The sequence below is a fragment of the Leptosomus discolor genome, chromosome 3, assembly GCF_034619465.1.
Source record: "Leptosomus discolor isolate bLepDis1 chromosome 3, bLepDis1.hap2, whole genome shotgun sequence".
NCBI lineage: Eukaryota > Metazoa > Chordata > Aves > Leptosomiformes > Leptosomidae > Leptosomus > Leptosomus discolor.
The window spans coordinates 29,145,323-29,164,262 of record NC_141393.1 but is presented as its reverse complement, the minus strand read 5'-3'; the positions used below and the strand labels follow the sequence as shown (position 1 = coordinate 29,164,262).

At 42.3% G+C, this 18,940-nt stretch overlaps 2 protein-coding genes across 5 annotated transcripts in view; one reads left to right on the top strand and one right to left on the bottom strand.

Annotated features, from left to right (window-relative positions):
• Nucleotides 1-575: 575 nt before the first annotated feature.
• Nucleotides 576-16,392, bottom strand: PPP2R3C (protein phosphatase 2 regulatory subunit B''gamma). 3 transcript variants are annotated; one of them, XM_086462369.1, is made up of 13 exons: nt 16,344-16,392; nt 15,502-15,629; nt 14,245-14,349; nt 13,537-13,649; nt 12,619-12,716; nt 9,824-9,894; nt 8,952-9,084; nt 7,722-7,777; nt 7,573-7,648; nt 6,790-6,926; nt 4,996-5,133; nt 1,748-1,807; nt 576-1,020 (listed from the first exon to the last, which is right to left on the bottom strand). In XM_086462369.1, the coding sequence occupies exons 1-13, from the start codon at nt 16,390-16,392 to the stop codon at nt 832-834; spliced, it is 1,353 nt and encodes a 450-aa protein (XP_086318495.1). In that variant the 3' UTR covers nt 576-831. The 3 variants fall into 3 exon arrangements, with proteins under 3 accessions (XP_086318495.1, XP_086318498.1, XP_086318497.1); XM_086462371.1 differs by lacking the exons at nt 576-1,020; nt 16,344-16,392 and adding an exon at nt 1,078-1,643 and having other exon boundaries at nt 15,502-15,613; XM_086462372.1 differs by lacking the exons at nt 4,996-5,133; nt 16,344-16,392 and having other exon boundaries at nt 15,502-15,613.
• A 1,056-nt stretch (nt 16,393-17,448) lies between these two features.
• Nucleotides 17,449-18,940, top strand: part of PRORP (protein only RNase P catalytic subunit) — a 53,819-nt gene continuing 52,327 nt past the window's right edge. For both annotated transcript variants that reach the window (XM_009954130.2, XM_086462256.1), the window contains exon 1: nt 17,449-18,672. In XM_009954130.2, coding sequence (XP_009952432.1) covers nt 17,675-18,672 — 998 coding nt within the window. In that variant the 5' untranslated portion in view covers nt 17,449-17,674. The remainder of the gene's footprint in view (nt 18,673-18,940) is intronic.

The following is an 18,940-nucleotide window of genomic DNA, read 5'->3' as shown; positions in this document are numbered from 1 at the left end:
TCAGCACTACCTCAAAGTAATAAATAATGAGGATTGCAACCACCTCTGGCCTGGAACTATTGTAATTTTATCTGAAAGTTTAAACACTTCTACAGCTTTGAAGAGAGTTTCACTGCTTTAACCACTGCTGTAGCTCAGCTGGACAGCTAAATGACATAAAATCCTTGCACAGGAGGTTAAGTTGGTGAAAGCCTCTGTACAGCTGTTTGGATTAGTTTTAACTGGACCTAAAGCTAGTGCAGTTTTATTTCTGTTAATGAACCTCCTAAGAAGTAGGTGACTATTCAGTCAGTTCAATAGTTACTTATTCTTTCTGTTAGACACTTACAGCTGGACACATACAGAGGAGAAAGGCCTAAGCTCTTTACCTCTTGCCAAAGGCTTTTGCCTTTACCACAGAAAGCTCAGCAGTGCTCTCATTAGAGGAAGCCATACAGCATGCCGTGGGAGGCCTGGGATGGCTGAGAGGATACAGGCCAGTGCTGAAGATACCAAGAACCACATCCCTACTTTCTGGATAAATTCACATTCTAGAGTAGGGTATTCAAATAAGAATAGGGCTTCGTACACAGGGAAAACATTCAAAAATATTTATTAAAAAAAAGATCATTTTTACCTCTTAAACAACACTTGCTTTTTTGGTTTCAGAAATCACTTCTGAGATTCCCGTATGTATGTACCACATTTTATGTTATATGGAGGGGCGAGGGGGGAAGGGGAGGGAAGTCAAAGGGAAGAGGCATTGACTCAGATAATAAATGTTTCCAGCTTCCGACAGTTGGTGCCTCAGACTGAGATATCACTGTGGACATGGCCTGCTCCTGTTCAAAGTCACGTATCATCAACATCAGCAGCGTTGTCATTATCACTTGCCACAAGGACCTCTCTGTTCTCGTATGTCCAGAACCCATTCAGATCAATTAGAATGCTGGTAACAGTGTCTCCTTGACTGCTATTGATTAAGTCTTGAAGGGAGATTTTGTAAGGATCCTTAGGCTTCACCATATCAAAGATTTCATCCTATGAAAGAAAAGTCAAAATTGGGGACACCCCCCCCCCCCCCCACACACACACATTAATAAGCTGAATAATGTCTACTTTATACCACATACAGAATGATCTTTGGGTAACTTGTACCACCCACACCGGTTTACAAAAAAAAGCTGTTAAGTCCCAACCCATTTAAGATACAAAGCACAATCACTGGCTACAGATAGGAGCAGTGTCCTCAGCTCCCACATCCCAAATAAGAATTTGCTTTTCTGGGGAGGCTTTGGCTTCAAGGTAGCAACATGAAACTCAGTTTGCTTGTATGAGCGAAGTTTTATAAAAGCTCTTTTTTTTTTTTTTTTTAAGTACTAAAACTGCTAAACGTAAAGCAGGCAGTAATAAAGAGAGTTTTATAGACAGGTCCTTCTAGTCACTAGTCCACCCCCCACCCAAAGGGATGATCCTGAACCATAAAACAGACGTACCAAGTATCTTCCAGTGTAAGCCACAGCAGCATGTATTTAACAGGTACTTTGTCTATTAATAAGGAAACTACTACATGAGTTGCATACCAGACTTCTTACAGAGCAGCTGCTGCACAGAAAGACATTTTCAAACCTATGAGTAGGACAAGTCAGATCACCTCTATGACTCTGCAAGTAAATATACAACCACCTAGAAACCACGATATAACAGAAGTAAATTATGAAACGCTTGTTCAAGTATTTCACATAGTACTCTACTCAGTAAAACTAACCTTGACATCCTGAAAAGAAACTGGTTCTTGTCCATGGATTTTCATTTGTTCCTGAATAGCCTAGGGAAAAAAAAAGTTAGGAATAGGTAGTACAGTATTATACTGGCACTGTATGAAACTTTTTCAATGCTTCTGCACCTTAAGCTGCATGGCCCTGTGACAAAGCATTCATACAGCTTGCCATCGATTCTCTTCCACAGGTGAGGCAGGGGTGAGTTAAGGCATAATCAAAGATACACATCTCTAAGTTCGCAGTCCTTACTCAATGTGATAAGAATCCAACTTTCATTATGACCAGTGTTTGAGTACTCTGCAAATGGGATATGCAGACATGTGAATATTATCACTCAAAGCCTGAGACAGTAATCTGCTCAAACGAGAAGGTTCAGTTTTCTGACGAAATGTGAAATACAAACTAGGGAAAGAGAGAAGGGAAAAGACCAGTCAGCAGACAGACAAAGCAGCGTGGCTACACACACTTTCAATCACTTTGAAAATGGAACCTGTATTCTGGTTGATCAAGTAATAATGTGAAGGAGACGATGTATTCGTCTATTTGAGCATTTCTCCATGGACCGAAGGATTCTCCTGGTTCATTCTGTAAGTGGGCATTTCTCATTTTGCACAAAATAGTATTCCCTACTGTCAGTTATTTTAATGTGGTACTATTTAAACAGCCTTATCACCAAACCTCTGCCTGCAAATAACAAGTATGAACAAAACTGTTTCACCAGCACAAGCTGCATAGCCTTGTCAGCACAGCCGTAGCAACACAGCCTCTGCAGGTGCAGACCTACCCACGCTTACACTGGCAGAAAAGCAATTATTCTCAAAGTCAAAAGAAGCTGTTCTGATTTCAAGGAAAACTTAGAATGAATGTTCCACTTCCAAAAGTTTAAAGGAGGGACACGTTTTGGAGCAGCATCTGCTGTAGTCAAGCAATCTTTACTGTAACTAAGCCACAGAGCATGTTAACTGGAGACATGCACAAAAATAGCTATGCCACGGGAGCTTATTACCTTGTTAAACTGCTTTCATATTAGAATCACTTATGTACTATGACAACACTAAAATTCAGGTTTTTATAAAACATAGAACTGCACGTTAACACCTTTTATTCAAATCTGAGTCAGAGACAGCTGAAATGGCCCCTGTCCTCCCTGAATCCTACTGCCATGGAACAGAAGTGGAGGAAGTGGTGGGAATGGTGAGCTGTAAAAGCAGGGGGAGAAGACAAGTCATTGCTCAGTTTCTCTAGGATCCTTAGTGTTGCCAAGTCCTGGCCTGATGGTTGCCCATCAAGTGTGCAACACAGCTACAACTGCTAAACAAAGTTCATGATGAAGTTCAAGAGGCACATGGAAAAATCCTGCCTGCACCTGCAGCAGCACAACCCCATGCAGCAGCACGCTTTGGGGGCCAGCTGCCTAGAAGCAGCTTAGGAGGAAAGGTGGTGGAGGTCTTCGTGCACAAGAAGTTGAACAAGAATCTGCAGGGTGCCCTTGTGGTGATGAAGGTAGATAAATACTGGGCTGTGTTAGCGCAAGCATAGCTAGCGGGTTCAGGGGGACGATTATTCCTCCTGACTCAACGTTTGGACACGGTACTCCAGATGCAGCCTCACAGCTTCGGGCTCCCCTTTAAGAGATGCTGACAAACCAGTGGGAACCCACTAGAGGGCTATCGGGATGCCTGGGGGGCTAAAGCACAGCACAGCTGAGAGGAGAGGCTTGAGAACAGAAGGGTGGGGTGGTGGGGGAAATCTAATTACTACCTTCCACTACCTAGCAGGTGGCTGGAGACAAGACAGCAAGACTCCTCTTGGAGACACACAGTAACAGGGCAAGAGGCAGTGGACACCAACAGCAGCAAGAGGTATCCCAACTAGCCAAAGGTGGGAGAAAGGGTGAGGGGAGAAAAGTCTCAGTCAGGGCAGTCAGTCACCAGAACACATTGCTCAAAGAGGCCGTAGAGTGTCCGTCCTTGGAGATAGCCAAAACTCGCCTGGACAAGGCCCTGAGCGACTCGACCTAACCATGAAGCTGGCCCTGCTCTGAGCAGATGGTGGGAGCAGGTGACCTCCGAAGGCCATTCCACCCTAAATTATTTGATGGTTCCAAGGCACTGAAAGGAAAAAAAGTGGTGGGGTTTTTTATTTGTTTTGGTTGTTTGGTTGTTTTTTTTAAAGCCCTTCCTTTTTCGAAAAAGTCTTCAGATAAGAAGTCTTATTTTCACAAAATCATACGGTCATAGTCACTATAAAAGTTCATGTTCAACTGGAGACTTACTACAATATAGAAATACCGTGGATGTAAGATTATGCCTTGAGCAGGCCTGATTGCTTTACTTAACGAACTCAATGAAGTATGTACCTTGTTCATCATATTTGGATCCAATTAATTCCAACAGCTAAATACAAGGACATAACTGTGAAAATAAACAATGACACAAAGACCCACATAAAGAAAACTGAAGTGCTCGTCCCTGTGTGTGAATAAGTATCACTGAAAGGATCTTGTACCTGAAAAAAACACCACACAGCTCAGCCTAAACCATCCACAGCAAAAATACTCTTACACTGCACGACACTCCCCTTCCCAAGACACCTCAGGTATTTATTAAAAAAACCAAGATAAAACAACAAAACATTCACCCCCAGCCCCCAAACCAAAACCACCACAAAACCAAAAACCCACTCACACACAAACCACAATCCAGAGGAAGACTTTACAAGCCTTAGGTTAATTTTAAAAGCAACCAAAAAAAAAAAATTAAGCTTATTTTAAATCTATTCGGGGAGCAACAGATAAAAACACAGAATATGAAAAATGCAAGAAGCTTTTTGCAATCAATAAACTTTTCAGCTGTACAGGCCCATCACTGTATTTTATTTTAATTTCAATAACCAATTAGAACTATTATAAGAGATTTTAATAGATAATCAATAGGCAATTTTAGGAAAATTTCAATTTTAAAAAGAAAGAACAAAACAATAGAAAATAGTTTTTCCTAACCAAAATCAAAACAGTTACATTTGACTGCAGAGAAAATGTTGAAAATACGTTTTGAATTCTTTCCAAGTTTTGGAATATTTTTTTTTTAATATTTCAAATCTTCTTAGAAGTAGTTACTAGCCTCCCAGTGGGTATTGGTAATTTAAAATGATTCCCTGCAGATCTGCATGCAGAAGCACACAGGCTGTAACACTATAAACACAGAAAATGGCCTATCTGTATAAAGAGACTTACCCTAAAGAAATAATTAAGGGAAAAGACATTCAGGTATCCTTTGTTCTCTATATCAAGCAGTTTGAAAATATATTGCAGAGCTGCAGGCTCCTTTCTGTTTTCTAATGCAAGCACAAAGTCCAGGTAGGTTTTATAGTCCTAAAAGTAGATACAATCATGTTTATTACAGTCTTCTTTCTAAATTGATTTTGCAAGCAGGAACTTTATAATTGGCAGCTATTTCATTGTAGGGGATCAGTCTATTTTCTGAAAAAGACAACATGAAATAGAAAATGGCTGCTACCACCAACATGAACAGAAAAGTTAGTTTTTAATGACTGCTGCTGACAGGAAATCCTGCCATTTTAGAGGTAAAATAGGATTCCAAGCATAAATCCAAATTAAACATGCTATATATACTTTAAAACAATGCTTAGTACATCTTTAGACTGCTGACTAGTGAAGAAAAGCCATATAAAAAGTTTTCATTACCATAAATTAAACATCCAGCGGCAAAAAGCCTACCACTACCAAACAGCGAACTATATGGCCAATTAAAGTACACAATCCTTTGACCAGAGTAGGCTGTTTGGCAAATCATGTGATAGAAGATTAGTAGACATCCCAAACAGGTATCACACTTTTTTTCACTAATACCGATTCTTGGTTTCCCAATCAAGATACAGCTGTGACAAGGACAGAAATCCTTCAGTCCTATGTATATAACAACTCTGTCTACCTTGAACACCAGAGGGTTGTGCTGCCATTCAGAAGGAGCTTGACAAGCTGGAAAAAAGGGCTGTCAGGAGCCTCATCAAGTTCAACAGAGGGAATACAAAATCCTGCATCTGGGGAGGAATAACCCCATGCACCAGTACATGCTGGGGGCTGACTAGTCAGAAAGCAGCTTTGCACAGACAGACCCAGGTGTCCTGATGGGCAGTAAAGCTGAACACAGGCCAGCAAACAGCCCTTGCAGCAAAGGCTGCCGACAGCATCCTGCGCTGCATTAGGAAGGGCTTTGCTGGCAAGCCGAGGAAGGTGATGCTTCTCCTTCACTCAGCATTGCTCTGACCACATCTGAGCGCTGGGTCCTGTTCTGGTCTCCCCTGTACAAGGGAGACTACCCTACTGCAGCAAGTCCAGCAAAGGGCAACTAAAAGGATCCCTCACGACCTCAGTGATCCTGTAATTCTACAAAAAAACGGCTAAGGCAGCAGAAGGGCCGTACAGTGAGTTTGTAATTTATCACTGTTAGAGTTGAGTCACCTGAACGCAGACAACAAGAGCAGCAATACAGTAAGTAAAGCTTTCAAAATAGATACAAGTTTTTGTTTTAACTCTAGTTAGACTTCCCATTTTTCACAGCTATGGAAAGCTCACAACAAAACCCACTTGTCTTCACAGGGAAGTGAACAGGTTAGCTAACTTGCCTTAGTCTCAAGTGTGCCACTTGTCTTTGGTCCTCTTTAAAGAATTACATCTAACTAAAAAGCTCTGCTACATCTATAAATTTTTTCAACATGCACTTCACGTTACTGAATCTACAAGAAGCTTTATCCCAGGCTGTCTGGATTTTGTATCACCTCTGCTTTTCAAAACAAGCAAGTTGTCTTTAAGCCACACTGTGATCACCTTGCTGTTAAGAAAATGAATTTTTTTTTTTAATCTGCTGCATAGTCATTTGTGCAATGGTAACTAAAGTTACTTTACCTCAACCTACTCTTTATTGTAAAGATACCGATTGTGAGACATTCCCCCATCTTAATAAGCCAAGGCTTTTATATTGTGAACAGAATGACAATATGTGATTACCATTTCGCCATCGTAAGTCAAGCATTCCTGAAAGACACGGTCCAAAAATATGTTGGTCAGAGTCCCTGTTCCATACCGGGACAGTTCTTCTTTGCTGAGCATGCCATTGTGATCTTTATCAAGGTTTAAATACTGGCCTAGGGAGGACATATGGAGGGCAAAACATAATATATATCAGCAAAGAGCTATTTCAACAGAGAAAGAAAATGTAGCACTTTTTAAACATTTTTTTAAAATTTTCATCATAAAGTTAATGTAGTTAAGTGGCAATATTCTAGATCACAATAATATTCATAGAGTATCATAAATGAGCACAGAACATGGGGGGCTTGGGACTCCCATAACTAGGTGCTAATAGTTCTACTCTAAGGTAACGGCTCAAAAGTAAAGGCTATGCATACAGAGAAAGGAGCAGAAGACTAAGAGCATATTATTTTAAATAGATCGGCTGCAAGCATGAAAAAAGAGCTAAAGGTGATGCGAAAGCATGAATAGAACAGTCAAAAGAGAAGGTTACAGAGGAATCTTGTACTTTGTGCAACAAGCACAAAATGACAGGGGATAAAACCCTGATAAAGAGCAAGAGTGGAGAGTCAGAACTGTAACTCAGGAAGATACACTGAAAGGATGGCTACAGGAGTTGAAAAGACAAATTATCAGGAGGATTTAAATCAGGGGAAAAATAATGCTAAGAACATGACTAAGTCATACAAGGCAGAGAGGCGAGCGCATAAAAAAAAAAAAAAAAAAAAAAGAAAAGCATTCACATATAAAGGAACCTACCATAAACTCTTAAGGCAGAAGGAGCAGAAAACCAATTTGTTTCCTGACTTTCTTTAGAAAGTTCTTCATCCCTTAACTAAGTGAAACATAAAGTTAGAATTCAGAAAGAGTAAATTAAAATACAATAGCATATGATAAGAGATCTTTACCTCCAGTAAATCATCCAGGAAGCTGCAAGCTAAAATATCCTGTATCTTTATCTTCCCTGCAGCAAGAAAAGGAAAACACGTTTTAACAGTCACCCAGCCAACATACCCATTCGACTGTTCTCATTTAGGTGGTTCTACTTAAGAAAGAAGTATTCTGAGCAGAAAAAAAAAAAGTCTTTTTAAAAAAACAAAATCAAACAAAACCATCTTCTAACATCAAGGATAAGGATGTAATTTAAGAGATAAAATAACTATAGCTTTTAAAATGACTGAACAAAACTAGCCTGATATTGGCAGGAGTTATCCTGTAGCCTTAAAAGCCAGAAAACTAGATTAAAAAAAAAAAAAAGCAAGCATTCAACATCAACTCAAAACATAAAATAAGAAATGCCAAGAAAGCACGCTTAAAACATTTGTTGGAACAACAGCGTCTCCTAAGTGATGTAGTATTTTTGCATCTTCAGAAACTACAGATGTGGCACAGAGCTAAGGTGGCAGATTGCACTTCTGCTGGTGCAGCTTTGACTGGTGCACAGACACTGCACAAACAGCTGTGCAAAATAACAGCATTATAACTTCACACAAACCCTCTCCATGTGTTTGTAATTACCTCTGCTGGAGGCTCCTGCCCACGCCACTCTGGTGTCCTCGAGTGGCACAGCTAGATCTTGAAAACACACGCAGTTCGTGACTTAAATCAAGGGCACATGGAAAAGCAAACTGTCGGAGGGAGCTACATCTGTAACAGGGATTAGCAGCCGTAACTGCAAACCTCTCCTGATGAGTTTCCACGGTGCACACAAATTTAATCACAGGAGAAGCACATCACGATAAGCATTCCTGAGCATTTCCACTCTGCGGACATTCCGCCAAGCCATTCTGTTGCTAGTTGCTGTGTTTTCTATTCACCCTAAACACCTATAAAATTAGCTACTGCTAATGATGCATTTTATGATGAAATAGTATCTTATTTGTTAGTTTCTATGAGATGCCCATCAGTTGTGGTACGACAGAGTTCTCATAGAAATTCATTAGCTGTAGAAGTAGACTATTAGACCCATGTAAAGACTTATGGTCTTCAGTGGAGATTAATCCTCAAATACAAGATTGCTGAACAAAAGCCCACAAAGACAACTACATATTACTTTGAAAACACAAGTAGTTTTGGTGGAAGTATTTTAGAAGCGAAAAACCTCCCACATATTTAAAACTTTGAAAACATGGACCTACCTGTTCTGAGAGGATCCAGAAAGAAGAAGAACTTTCTAACTGCTGTGCAGACATAGAAGGAGTAAAAAGATTTTTCTAAACCATCTAGCTGTGGCAAAGTAGGGATGAGTTCCAAGATATAGTTTTCTAAATCCTGCAGAATTAAGAAAGAAAAGAAAACAAGCTTTAAACACTACTGTTGTTGCATGTTTGCTATATTCCACCCTGGCTTTCAAGTGTATTTTTTTAAAAAATACAATCCTGCAACAATGCAGGAAAGAGCATGAAAGCAGGCAAAAAAGCTTCTGTCTCCATGCAAGAAACCCTAGGTCATATACACACATGTGATGCCATGACTGAAACAGTCTACAGATAAAGCAGAATGTTAACAAAGTAGATGGTATTTACATCCAAATATAAATGCATTCAACTGGACCTTTTTTCAACTACTGATGCGTAACTCCTAATTGGATTATCCTATTGCTGAATACTCTTTAACAGATCTTTTTTGAGTACAGTGGTACCTAGAACCTTCTTATTCATAATACTAACTCCTTTTAGAACAGGACAGTAACTCATTAAGGCCCACTAGCCATCCTTTTTTGTGATTACTACTATAGCCTACTAAATCTGGTAAAGTGCTAATGACATGAAACCTTGCTATGTGTGATCACTTTTTCAGAGAATCAACCACATGTTAAAAAGGCTAGCAGCATGCTCATCACCAAATCTCTGGAATATAAAGACTGTTATTTATCCAAACAAATGTGCCCCCCTCCCCCTGATTATGATAGAAGCTTTTATGAGCTAACACTGGAAGAAAATTGGAGCCTTTCTGATGCTCTGTCATTTGAGTAAAAGACAGACATTAAGTTAATCAAGAATTTACTTACTGATTCTCTGAGGTAGCCCTGTCCTGCCACGTCATATAAACTGAGACCTATTCTTGTCTGATGAAGCCATACTGTAAAAGGAGAAAACATAATTACAAACCAAGAAACTTAGGGGATATTTGAGGCCTCACCAAAATTTGAAGTTATTCCAAAGGCCAAAAGGCACTATTGGATGTTAAGTGCCTCTCTATTTCCCATTTTTCTGAGATTTAAGCAAAGCCAGGATATGTACCAGCCCTGCTTAGAAACACCAGTTGGTAAGAGTCACTGGCAATATGTGTACACTGCCTTGTAATAACTAGATGTGAGAAACGGCTGAGAAGACACCACATTTTATCTGGTAGATGGAATCAAAAAGGATTCGCTCTCTCTCACTGACCTAGAGATATGGGTGCAGCACATTTTCACCGCACTAAAGACAGCTGTTCAACGTAGCATACAGATGGCTCGTCAGATTGCTCCAGCCCCTTGTGCAGCACAAGGCACTGCAGCTACAGCCAAGGGTCCTGACCTCACTTCTGAGTTACAACAGGAGAATCAGAATAGGACAAGCATCTATTTTTTGCAACGAGAAGGCACATTAGTCAGGCAATCTACAGGACAATGTGCATGAGGCCACTGTTAAAGCACCATAACAGAGATGGAGTCGAAATTAGGCATAAAAACTACTATTCATACACTTAGTGCTAAATTTAACTTCCATTTTATGAAGAAACAGTTTAAAAGGTCCTCTTATGAAAGATAAGCTGTGCTTCATACCAACATCCATCTCTTCAAGGCGTTTGTCAAGACGGACTTAGTATCACTCAGAGATGACAGAGGTTGTATGGTGAGGCTGTTTCTTCATTGGCTGACGTTTCAAGGTGTGCACCATACACCCTGAAGTGATCCAAGACACTTTTACTCGCCTTGATTTAGACAAAGCCAAAAGACTCGACCGCCTTTCCTCCCAAAGGGGGAGCATTACTGGAGGCAAATGGTGCTTTGGGAAACGGTTCACTGCTCTCTCAGCCTATCCCATGGTCCTTTGACCATGTAGATCATTAAGAATGAGGAAGAAAAGCTGTCATCCATGGACTGTAGGAAATCCTCCAGCTGAAGGCAGGAAGGAGAAAGACAGAATGCTACATATTCAGCACAAGTATGTGAATACATACAGCTATTCCTAAAATTTTAACAAGCATATAAAAGAAAAACCCCAAAAGCTCATTAATGAGTTCAGATGGTTAGAGAATACCATCACACACCTGAGGCATGGCAGTTTTAAGATGTTTTAAGCTCAGGGTGATATGGCCTCTTCCTGCTGCAGCATCACTCTGGAGGCTGACCACTTCGCTGCACGAGCTTCATCAAAACAAGGCAAAATGTGGGACTGCACTGCCCCAACTTGGATCAGCTCCAGCAGCTGTGGAATAACTCCTTTCATCACGTGTTACTTTCCCTCCTTTCAGTGCCACACGAAGGACATCTAGCAGTAAATACAGATGGAAATCACTAATTCCAATCCAAAGTATTAACTGAAAGTTCCTACAGGAATTTAAGTCTTTTCTTCCTTTAATACCTGCCCTGGTCTTCAGCCCTTGTAAGGAATGCTGTACAACAAACAACAGAAATTATCTCAGCTACTGCACAGACACGCTACCAGGTTAAACTTACTAGGCAATTCCAATGTCATAAGCTAACAAAACCAAGGATTTGTTCAACTGACCCAAGAGGGACTTGCAAACAAACACTGCGATGGGACCCATGTTGGCCAGAGTCCGATAATGAAATCTGATTGAGATGGGACATACCAAAAGGCTTCCTGTCTCTACATTTTTGGGTTTGTTTTTTTTTTTGTCTGTTTGTTTTGGTTGGCTGGCTTTGGGGTTTTTTCTTGTTTGCTTTTTTTGGTTTTGATTTAGGAAAAAAAAAGGTATCACCATAAATACACAAGACTTAAAACAAATGAAATAAAGAGCTCTGTTTGGTCCATCTGGGTAGGCCTTTTTGAAATGCATTTTCACAGGCTTCTTCACAAGTCTCCTATCCTGCAGCTTTTGGGTTTGCTGTTTGTTTCAAATGGGTGTATTATTCCTTTTGTGCATACTCTGCACTTCTACTCACCAGACTTCCTGCTCAACACATCTCTTGCCCCTTGTACCTCAAGATTTTAGGGTAAACAAGCTGAGCTGCTCTGGGGAAAGGTGCCATTCTCCCCTCCTGAAGGCTCTATCAGACCTAAGAACACATAGCCACGGGGCAAGGCAAGGAGGAAACCTTCCTTTCTGCTAGCCTGCCTCATCTTTTTAAACAAGATCTAATACAGATTTTTTAAAAAGTAAAATTGCATTTTTCAGCCTAAGTGTTATTTGTAATAAAAAAATAGCTGAAAATGTGGTAAGGCTATAGTGACAAGCGCAGTTAGAAAGCGTAGATAGCACCACTCTGCAGAAGGAAAGACAGCAAAGGTGTCTGCTGGACAGTCCGATCACAATGGTTAGGATCACACTCGCCACATAACTACACTGTTTTGCTCTTCACAGTACTGCCTGAATAAAGGAAATCAGAAGGATGATATATGTAACAAACAGATCAAGGATATCTCTGGCTGGAGGGGAGAGGTGGATTTCAGAGGCAGGGTGAACTCCCACCTCCTACTAACTGGAAAAAAAAAAAACCTGCAGGAAAACAGCATTAGCAATCAAGGGCTAGAACTCACTGCTGTCGAAGAGAACAGCAAGTAATTAATGAAGCTTAAAATAGCCTTGAAAATAAAACAACTTCTCATTAACACAGAAAAAGCATCAACTAACCTTTTCGCATGACATAATTGAAAAACTGCATGATAGATATCCTCCCATAAGGATCATTATGGAGTAATTTAGCAAAGATCTTGGCTGTGAAGAACTGCCTGTAAAACAAACACAAAGCTAGTTCTATGCATCAGGTCACACTGCACTGACAGATTCAGTCACAGTATTCAAAACTCACAGACACTTTAAAATACTGTTTTGACAATATAGAATCTGTCCTGTGTATTCAAAGACGCTAATTTGCTACACTACACCCATCGAGTGGGATCCTACCAAGTAACAATGGTAAACTCAATAAAAAGCAGCAGCTGCCTTTGCTGCTCATGAGACTCTTCAGTGATGTGGAAGTTTTGAAAGCTTTCATTCCATTTAATTTCTCTTTAGTACGATATATTTGGTAGCTTCCAATCTTCTACAATACTACGCACATAAAAGGAACTGCCAGTACTGAACTAACCTGCTTCTGCTCAAAACTCAATCACAAAGCCATGCACACCACAGCCTCCAACGGGAGCATAAAGAAGAAATATTCGCTGTATGCTTTACACAGAACATCAGGTAGGAAATTTTCCACCAGAAGATGGTTAGGGAAGGTTAGGCAATATCCCTGGAGACCTGATTTCCTCTTCAAATGCAAAATGTGCTGGTTACAGGCCACTAACATCATAAATGTTACACTGATGAGAATTTCTTCTTCAAAAGGACGCAGTACCCCTCTTGCAGACATCTCTATCAAAAGTTCCCTCAGAGATGTAGGGCAATACACCTTTGTGTGGATGCGAAGCAAGTAGTTCATCAACAACCACATGGACATGATTTTATCTCACCATTAAACTGTTTCCATCTATTTTAACAACTGAAAGTTACAGCAGCACTTAGGTTTAGCCAAAGTAAGCACATACACAAAAAGAGTCTTACTTGCATTTAGGTCCAGCTTTTTCACCAACTTTCAAGAAGTTCTCATAGTTGATCATTGCTTCTTCCCCAATCATTGGTGATGTCTGATGTTTGTCCAGTAGAAACCATAGATTCTTAAAAAGCATTTATATCTGGTTAAGAAGATATCTCTCTAGAGATGTCAATGTGCTTAAGACAGAGTATCTAAGAAATGCAGCAAAAGCATGGTTTTGCTGCAAGGTTATCTCAGTTAATCAGCACACACTGTCAATTCAGCCAGAAAAGCAAGCAAACGCTATTTCCACTGCTCTAAACTGGTGTCAAACACACAGAGACACTCTCTCTCACTCACTAGGATTTCCAGGGTCACATCCCTCTTGTCTTTGCAGTAAACTCAACTACCTTTGGAGTACCTCTCAGTGATCTGTAAACAGAACTTAGTTCTTCTGCTGGGCCCACTAGGGAAATTGATGGAATGCGCTGGAAAACCAGAAGCCATTGATGTAGTCCTCGTATACATCATAATGAGGAAGCTTTACACTGACATTACCAGCCCAAGACTACGCAGCACTTCCGCTTTAGCTAGCACTTCACAAACAGCCAACATGCCCAAATACAAAGGACCTTACCACAACATTCTGCGGCAGACAGAGAGAATCAAACGCTGCAGAAAAAGGAAGCCTTGTCAGAAGCCATTACAATACAATATTAGAGAAAATATCTTCTTACCTGCAGCTCTTCATTATCCAACAGCTCTCTACTTTTTCTTTGCAGAAAGACTGCTCTAGATTCTTCTCTTAATTTCTGAAGCAAGACTTCATCTTCAGCTGGCAGCTAGAAACATTGTGGTGTTTCAGTTTTAGGTACAGTGGTACCAGTCAAAAATTACACAACTAGGAAGTGCTCTTCGGTAGTCCCGACTCACACACCCCGATGAAACTGTTTACTTGACAGAAAATAATGACCTACCAGAATGCTGCACAGTACCTGCTTCTTCTACAGGGATATCACTTGCGTACTCTATCAAACTATTCCAATATTGAAATATTTATTTAAAGCAGGACACTTCAACATGAGAGACAAGAGATCTACCTCATACCTGATAACCCACCCAGCAAGCACTTTTCCACAGTTGCAAGACAGGAGGGCTCACACATAAAAGACATTTACTACTGCGTTTTTACTCGTGAGAGAGCAGGACTTTCTATTTCGTGGTAGGCCTGACTCTCAAAAGTGTGAATGTCTACTAGACTTGTTTTGGCCAACAAAACTGATGGAAGAACCCTTAGTATGAAAGTTCTGCTAACGTTAACATGCAAAACTGTACAGCACCACCAGAACTTGGATGGTTGCACATGTATTCATCAAGTGAATCATAGGTACTTGAGAACTTAATTGGCAAAACCTCAAGATTCTACGGAATATGGGACCATGCGAGGTTAGACAGCAGCTGAGCGGTCAAGTTGACCAGCATCAGCAATATCAAGATGTTTAACTTGTGCTCCTATATTCCCCCATGCCAATTTGATTCATTTTACACATAAGTTACCAGACCAAGCATTTCTGCTGGACGATGCAACAGACCCATCTTTAGTCTGCAAGACCAATGACCCACCATTTTCATGAAGCAGCATCCTATTGTGTCTAAACAGGAAGACACATATTTATAACACTGGTAGGTCAAAATCTAGTTAAAACAGGAAGTTTCTTTGAAAGAGAGAGAGGACTTCCTATCTTTAGGAAACAGCCAAACCTACTGCCTGATTAGCAAGCTATTTCATGGCCTTTGAAGTGATGCTTTGTAATTATTTAAAACTGCTGAAATTCACAATTGTACAAAACAAAAAATTACGCTTAGCAATTCGCATCATTCACGTTTCAATCTACGTAAGCTTTTGAAGCTGAAGCGTCCCTTTGAATAAGCACAACTTTCTTTATAGCACACAACAGCCTCTTTTTTGAAGTTCATCTGGATGCTTTGCTTACCCGGTAGTAAAATCGTGGTATGTTTGTATATGACATATTGCCACTTTTTCTTCCTCCTTTCCATTCCATGTAGTACTTTGTGAACAACTCCATTTCTTCATCTTTTAGCTCTTGTTCACTCTTTTTGGCTGATTAACACAGAAAAGAAGTTTCCTACTGTACTCCAGAGTTTTAACGTAACAAGGAGCTTGAACAAAGGAGTTAATGCTGAAGCTTAGGCAGCTATGCCGTTTGGTAGTACAAGCATTAGGTGGAAATGAATGGAGCAGAGGCCTATTACGTAAATCATGTAACAGATACATCACACAGAATGTGTCACACCCGTATTCCGTCTGAGTGTGTACAGAACACCTCTTTCCGTAACCGCTCACGCCTCATCCTCCGTGGGCTGCGCGACTATAACACACGCGCGGCTACGACGGACAAAGCAGGCAGCATTCTTGTTCTACGGGGGCAGCACTTCTTAAAGCACCGCTTACGGCCAGCGGCGGCGTTGAATCACCCTCCGCTCTGTCCCCATCAAGGACGCCGCTACACGCCCGCCGCAGCGCTCCGTGGGCTCCCTCCCGAGCAGCGCTGACAGCCGAAGTCGTCACGGGGGGTACCCGCGTACCGCACACAAACCGGCCCTTACGCCCGCGCGGCTCGCAGCGTCCCTCGGCCCCGCCCCTGCTGCCATTAACCCTAACATAAGGGTGCTTATTCCTCCGCAGAGCGAGCCCGGGGCCTGTCCAGCCCTCGTAGGACACCGGGCGCGCCGACGCTCGCCCCGCCAGGCCTGAATCCGCGCCCCCCCCCCCGCGGGCGCCCACGGGGGCACCCTCCCCGCCCCCGGCACTCACGGCCGCGGCGGGCGGCCAGGCGGCCCCGCAGGCTCCGCTTCCAGTCCATGACCCCGCGGCGGCCACCCCGCGCCTCACGTGACCGCCGCCGCCGCGCTCCCCGACGCTCGGAGCGCCGTGCCCGCAACAGCTATGGCGGAGCAACCCCATCCGCCCGCACAGGATCACGTGCCAACCCGCCCGGTGAGACGCGATTGGCTCCAAGCCGAGACGCGATTGGCTCCAAGCCCAGGCGCGGGCCTGGTAGCGCTTCCGGGCAAGCGGGAGGCGAGCGGCGTGGCTGCCGCGCAGTCGCCTCTGCCGTACGCGTCTCCCCGCCGGCGCCTGCAGCGCCGAGAGCCCATGGCCGCCGCGCACCCAGCGAGGTAGGCCCGTCCCGGGGGGCAGGGGCGCAGCCGGGGCCGTGCTCCGTTAGGCTCTGGTGGGGTAAAGGCGGGGAGGGGGCAGGCAGAGAGGCTTTCCCAGGAGGCAGCGCGCGGTGTGCCCAGCTGCTGTGCAGGCTGGGAGCTGCAGTGCAGGGGCCGCGGCCGCGCCGGGCACCGGGCGAGGGACGCGGGGCCCCGGCCGGACCTCATGAGGCGCTGCAGCTGCCTGGCCGGCTGCCGGTGTGCCTCCCGGCACTCGCCTTTGTAACCCAGCGTTTACGTGGGGTTTCGCTGTAGTTGCTGCCGCTGGTGTTGCTCTGCCCCTGTGGTGTTACCGAGGATTTACGGTTGGGGAAACCAGTTGAACGGAAGTTTGTCACAGGTTGAAAGGTATGAGGGAACCAACGTAGGAACCCCATGGTGGGACTGCCTGAGGGATCAGGATTGGGATTCCTGACTTGAAATTGCCGAGGTACCTTGAACTTTGTGTTTGCTAGCACGCAAATGTGAATATGACGGGAAAGTACGGAGCAGGTCATGATGTTGTGCTGCTATTTTTTTATTATTATTTTTAGGAAACTTTCTCACTCGGCTTGGATGAAGACAGGAAGGAAAAAAAACCGTACTCTTTGCCTAGCTGCATCAGAGTTGCATGCCTGCATACAGCATACTCAGTACTCATCTTTAACCAAAACCAGCTGCAAACCTGCAAAGCATCTTCTCTACAAAGAAAGATACTCTGTTTGGATGAATGTTCTCAGTCTGAGGGACTGATTTCTGTGAAAAAAATTTTACCAGTTTTGTAAGAGGCAGAAAGGACTTGTAGAACAAGCATTTTGAAACTGAATCTTATACAGCTTGACAGCCCTTGGGCTTTTATAATAAACGTCCCTGTGCAAACTGCATTTACCATTTTATAACTTTGTTAGATACAGTGAGCTAAAAGTGAGATATTTTCTTCTTGTGATGGCACTCTTTTCTCAAACTAGTCAACAGGTTTTTCAGGCTTTGCTGTGGAAATGTCATGTGTTCTGGCCTGTTTCAAGATGCCAACAACTGTTTGCTGTCTCTTTCAGCATCCCCAATAGGGAAAAGGTTAGCTATTTAAGTTTTATGACGTCTTCCAGCACTGCATTGCCCGTGGATCCCAAAGGAAGCGATGCCTTTCCTACCAAGAAAAGGTCTGAAATTGATTATGAAGAAGAAAGGTGGGATGAGGAGACTAAAGAAATATCTGAAGGGAAACTCCACTTTTCTTCCTCTGTTGGAGCTCCAAAGAAACAGTTAATGAGTCAAATTCTGTCAAGGCGTAAGTTTACCGACATACAGCCTCCAGAAAAACCTTTGCAGGCTGAGGAATGGAACAGACTGAGGGAAGGCTTTCGATCACCTGAAATATTTGAAGAAGTGATGTTTAACAATATGGTCAGGTGCAACAGCCCCATTGATGTGGCCAAGTCCTTGCTGACCCACGTGGCAAAGAGTAACGGTGACATTGCATATGGTTTGTTGGTCAAATATCTGGCATTGTGTGTCCATCAGGGGCAGACTTCAGAAATTTGTGATGTGTATGACATAATGAAAATCAGATTTAAGATTTTAGAAAGTGGTGCTTACAACCTTATTATCAGGGGGTTGAGTAATTCGGATCAGTGGAGAATGGCCTTGACTCTTTTGGAAGAAGTAAAAAAGATTATGATTCCCTCGCGGACAAACTATGAATCCTGTATCAAAGCAGCCTGCCGTCACCAAGAAATGAACCTCGCATTTGAACTTTATCATGAAATGTTGGCTAAGGATTTGGTCCCAACCTTAGATGTCCTGCAGGCCTTTTTTGACTTCAGCAGGGGTATGAAAGGTGCTGAGTTACAAAACCAGCTGTTTGGTATTCTCTTATATTTGAGAGAGAACCAAATATACCCTCACAAAACATTTATGCGGAGTATAAAGCTATGGTTTGAAAGGTAAATAATGTTTCGATAGCAAGCTCTGGTTAATGAGGATGGGATTCAGATTATTCCAGAGATCAAGTCTAATGAGATCCCTCAACATCTCTTTTTGTTCATTGCTTCATGAGCTACACATTGTCATGAAAATGTGCATTTTATTTTTGCTCCCAAATTAGTGTCGTATATAAAATTCTTACTGATTTCACCTTTTCTTGAAAGATTTTGCCTGTTAAGTGTTATTCCTTGGTGCAGAAAGTAGGAAATTGTGATGGATCATGGCTGT

Excerpts from the sequence above, each read along its gene's own strand:
- PPP2R3C (XM_086462369.1), bottom strand. The coding sequence starts at position 16,392 with ATGGACTGGAAGCGGAGCCTGCGGGGCCGCCTGGCCGCCCGCCGCGGC. Across the intron at positions 15,630-16,343 it reads CCTGGCCGCCCGCCGCGGCC|CCAAAAAGAGTGAACAAGAG; the intron begins GTGAGTGCCGGG and ends TGTGTTAATCAG. Across the intron at positions 1,808-4,995 it reads CCCTTAATTATTTCTTTAGG|GCTATTCAGGAACAAATGAA; the intron begins GTAAGTCTCTTT and ends TTTTTTCCCTAG.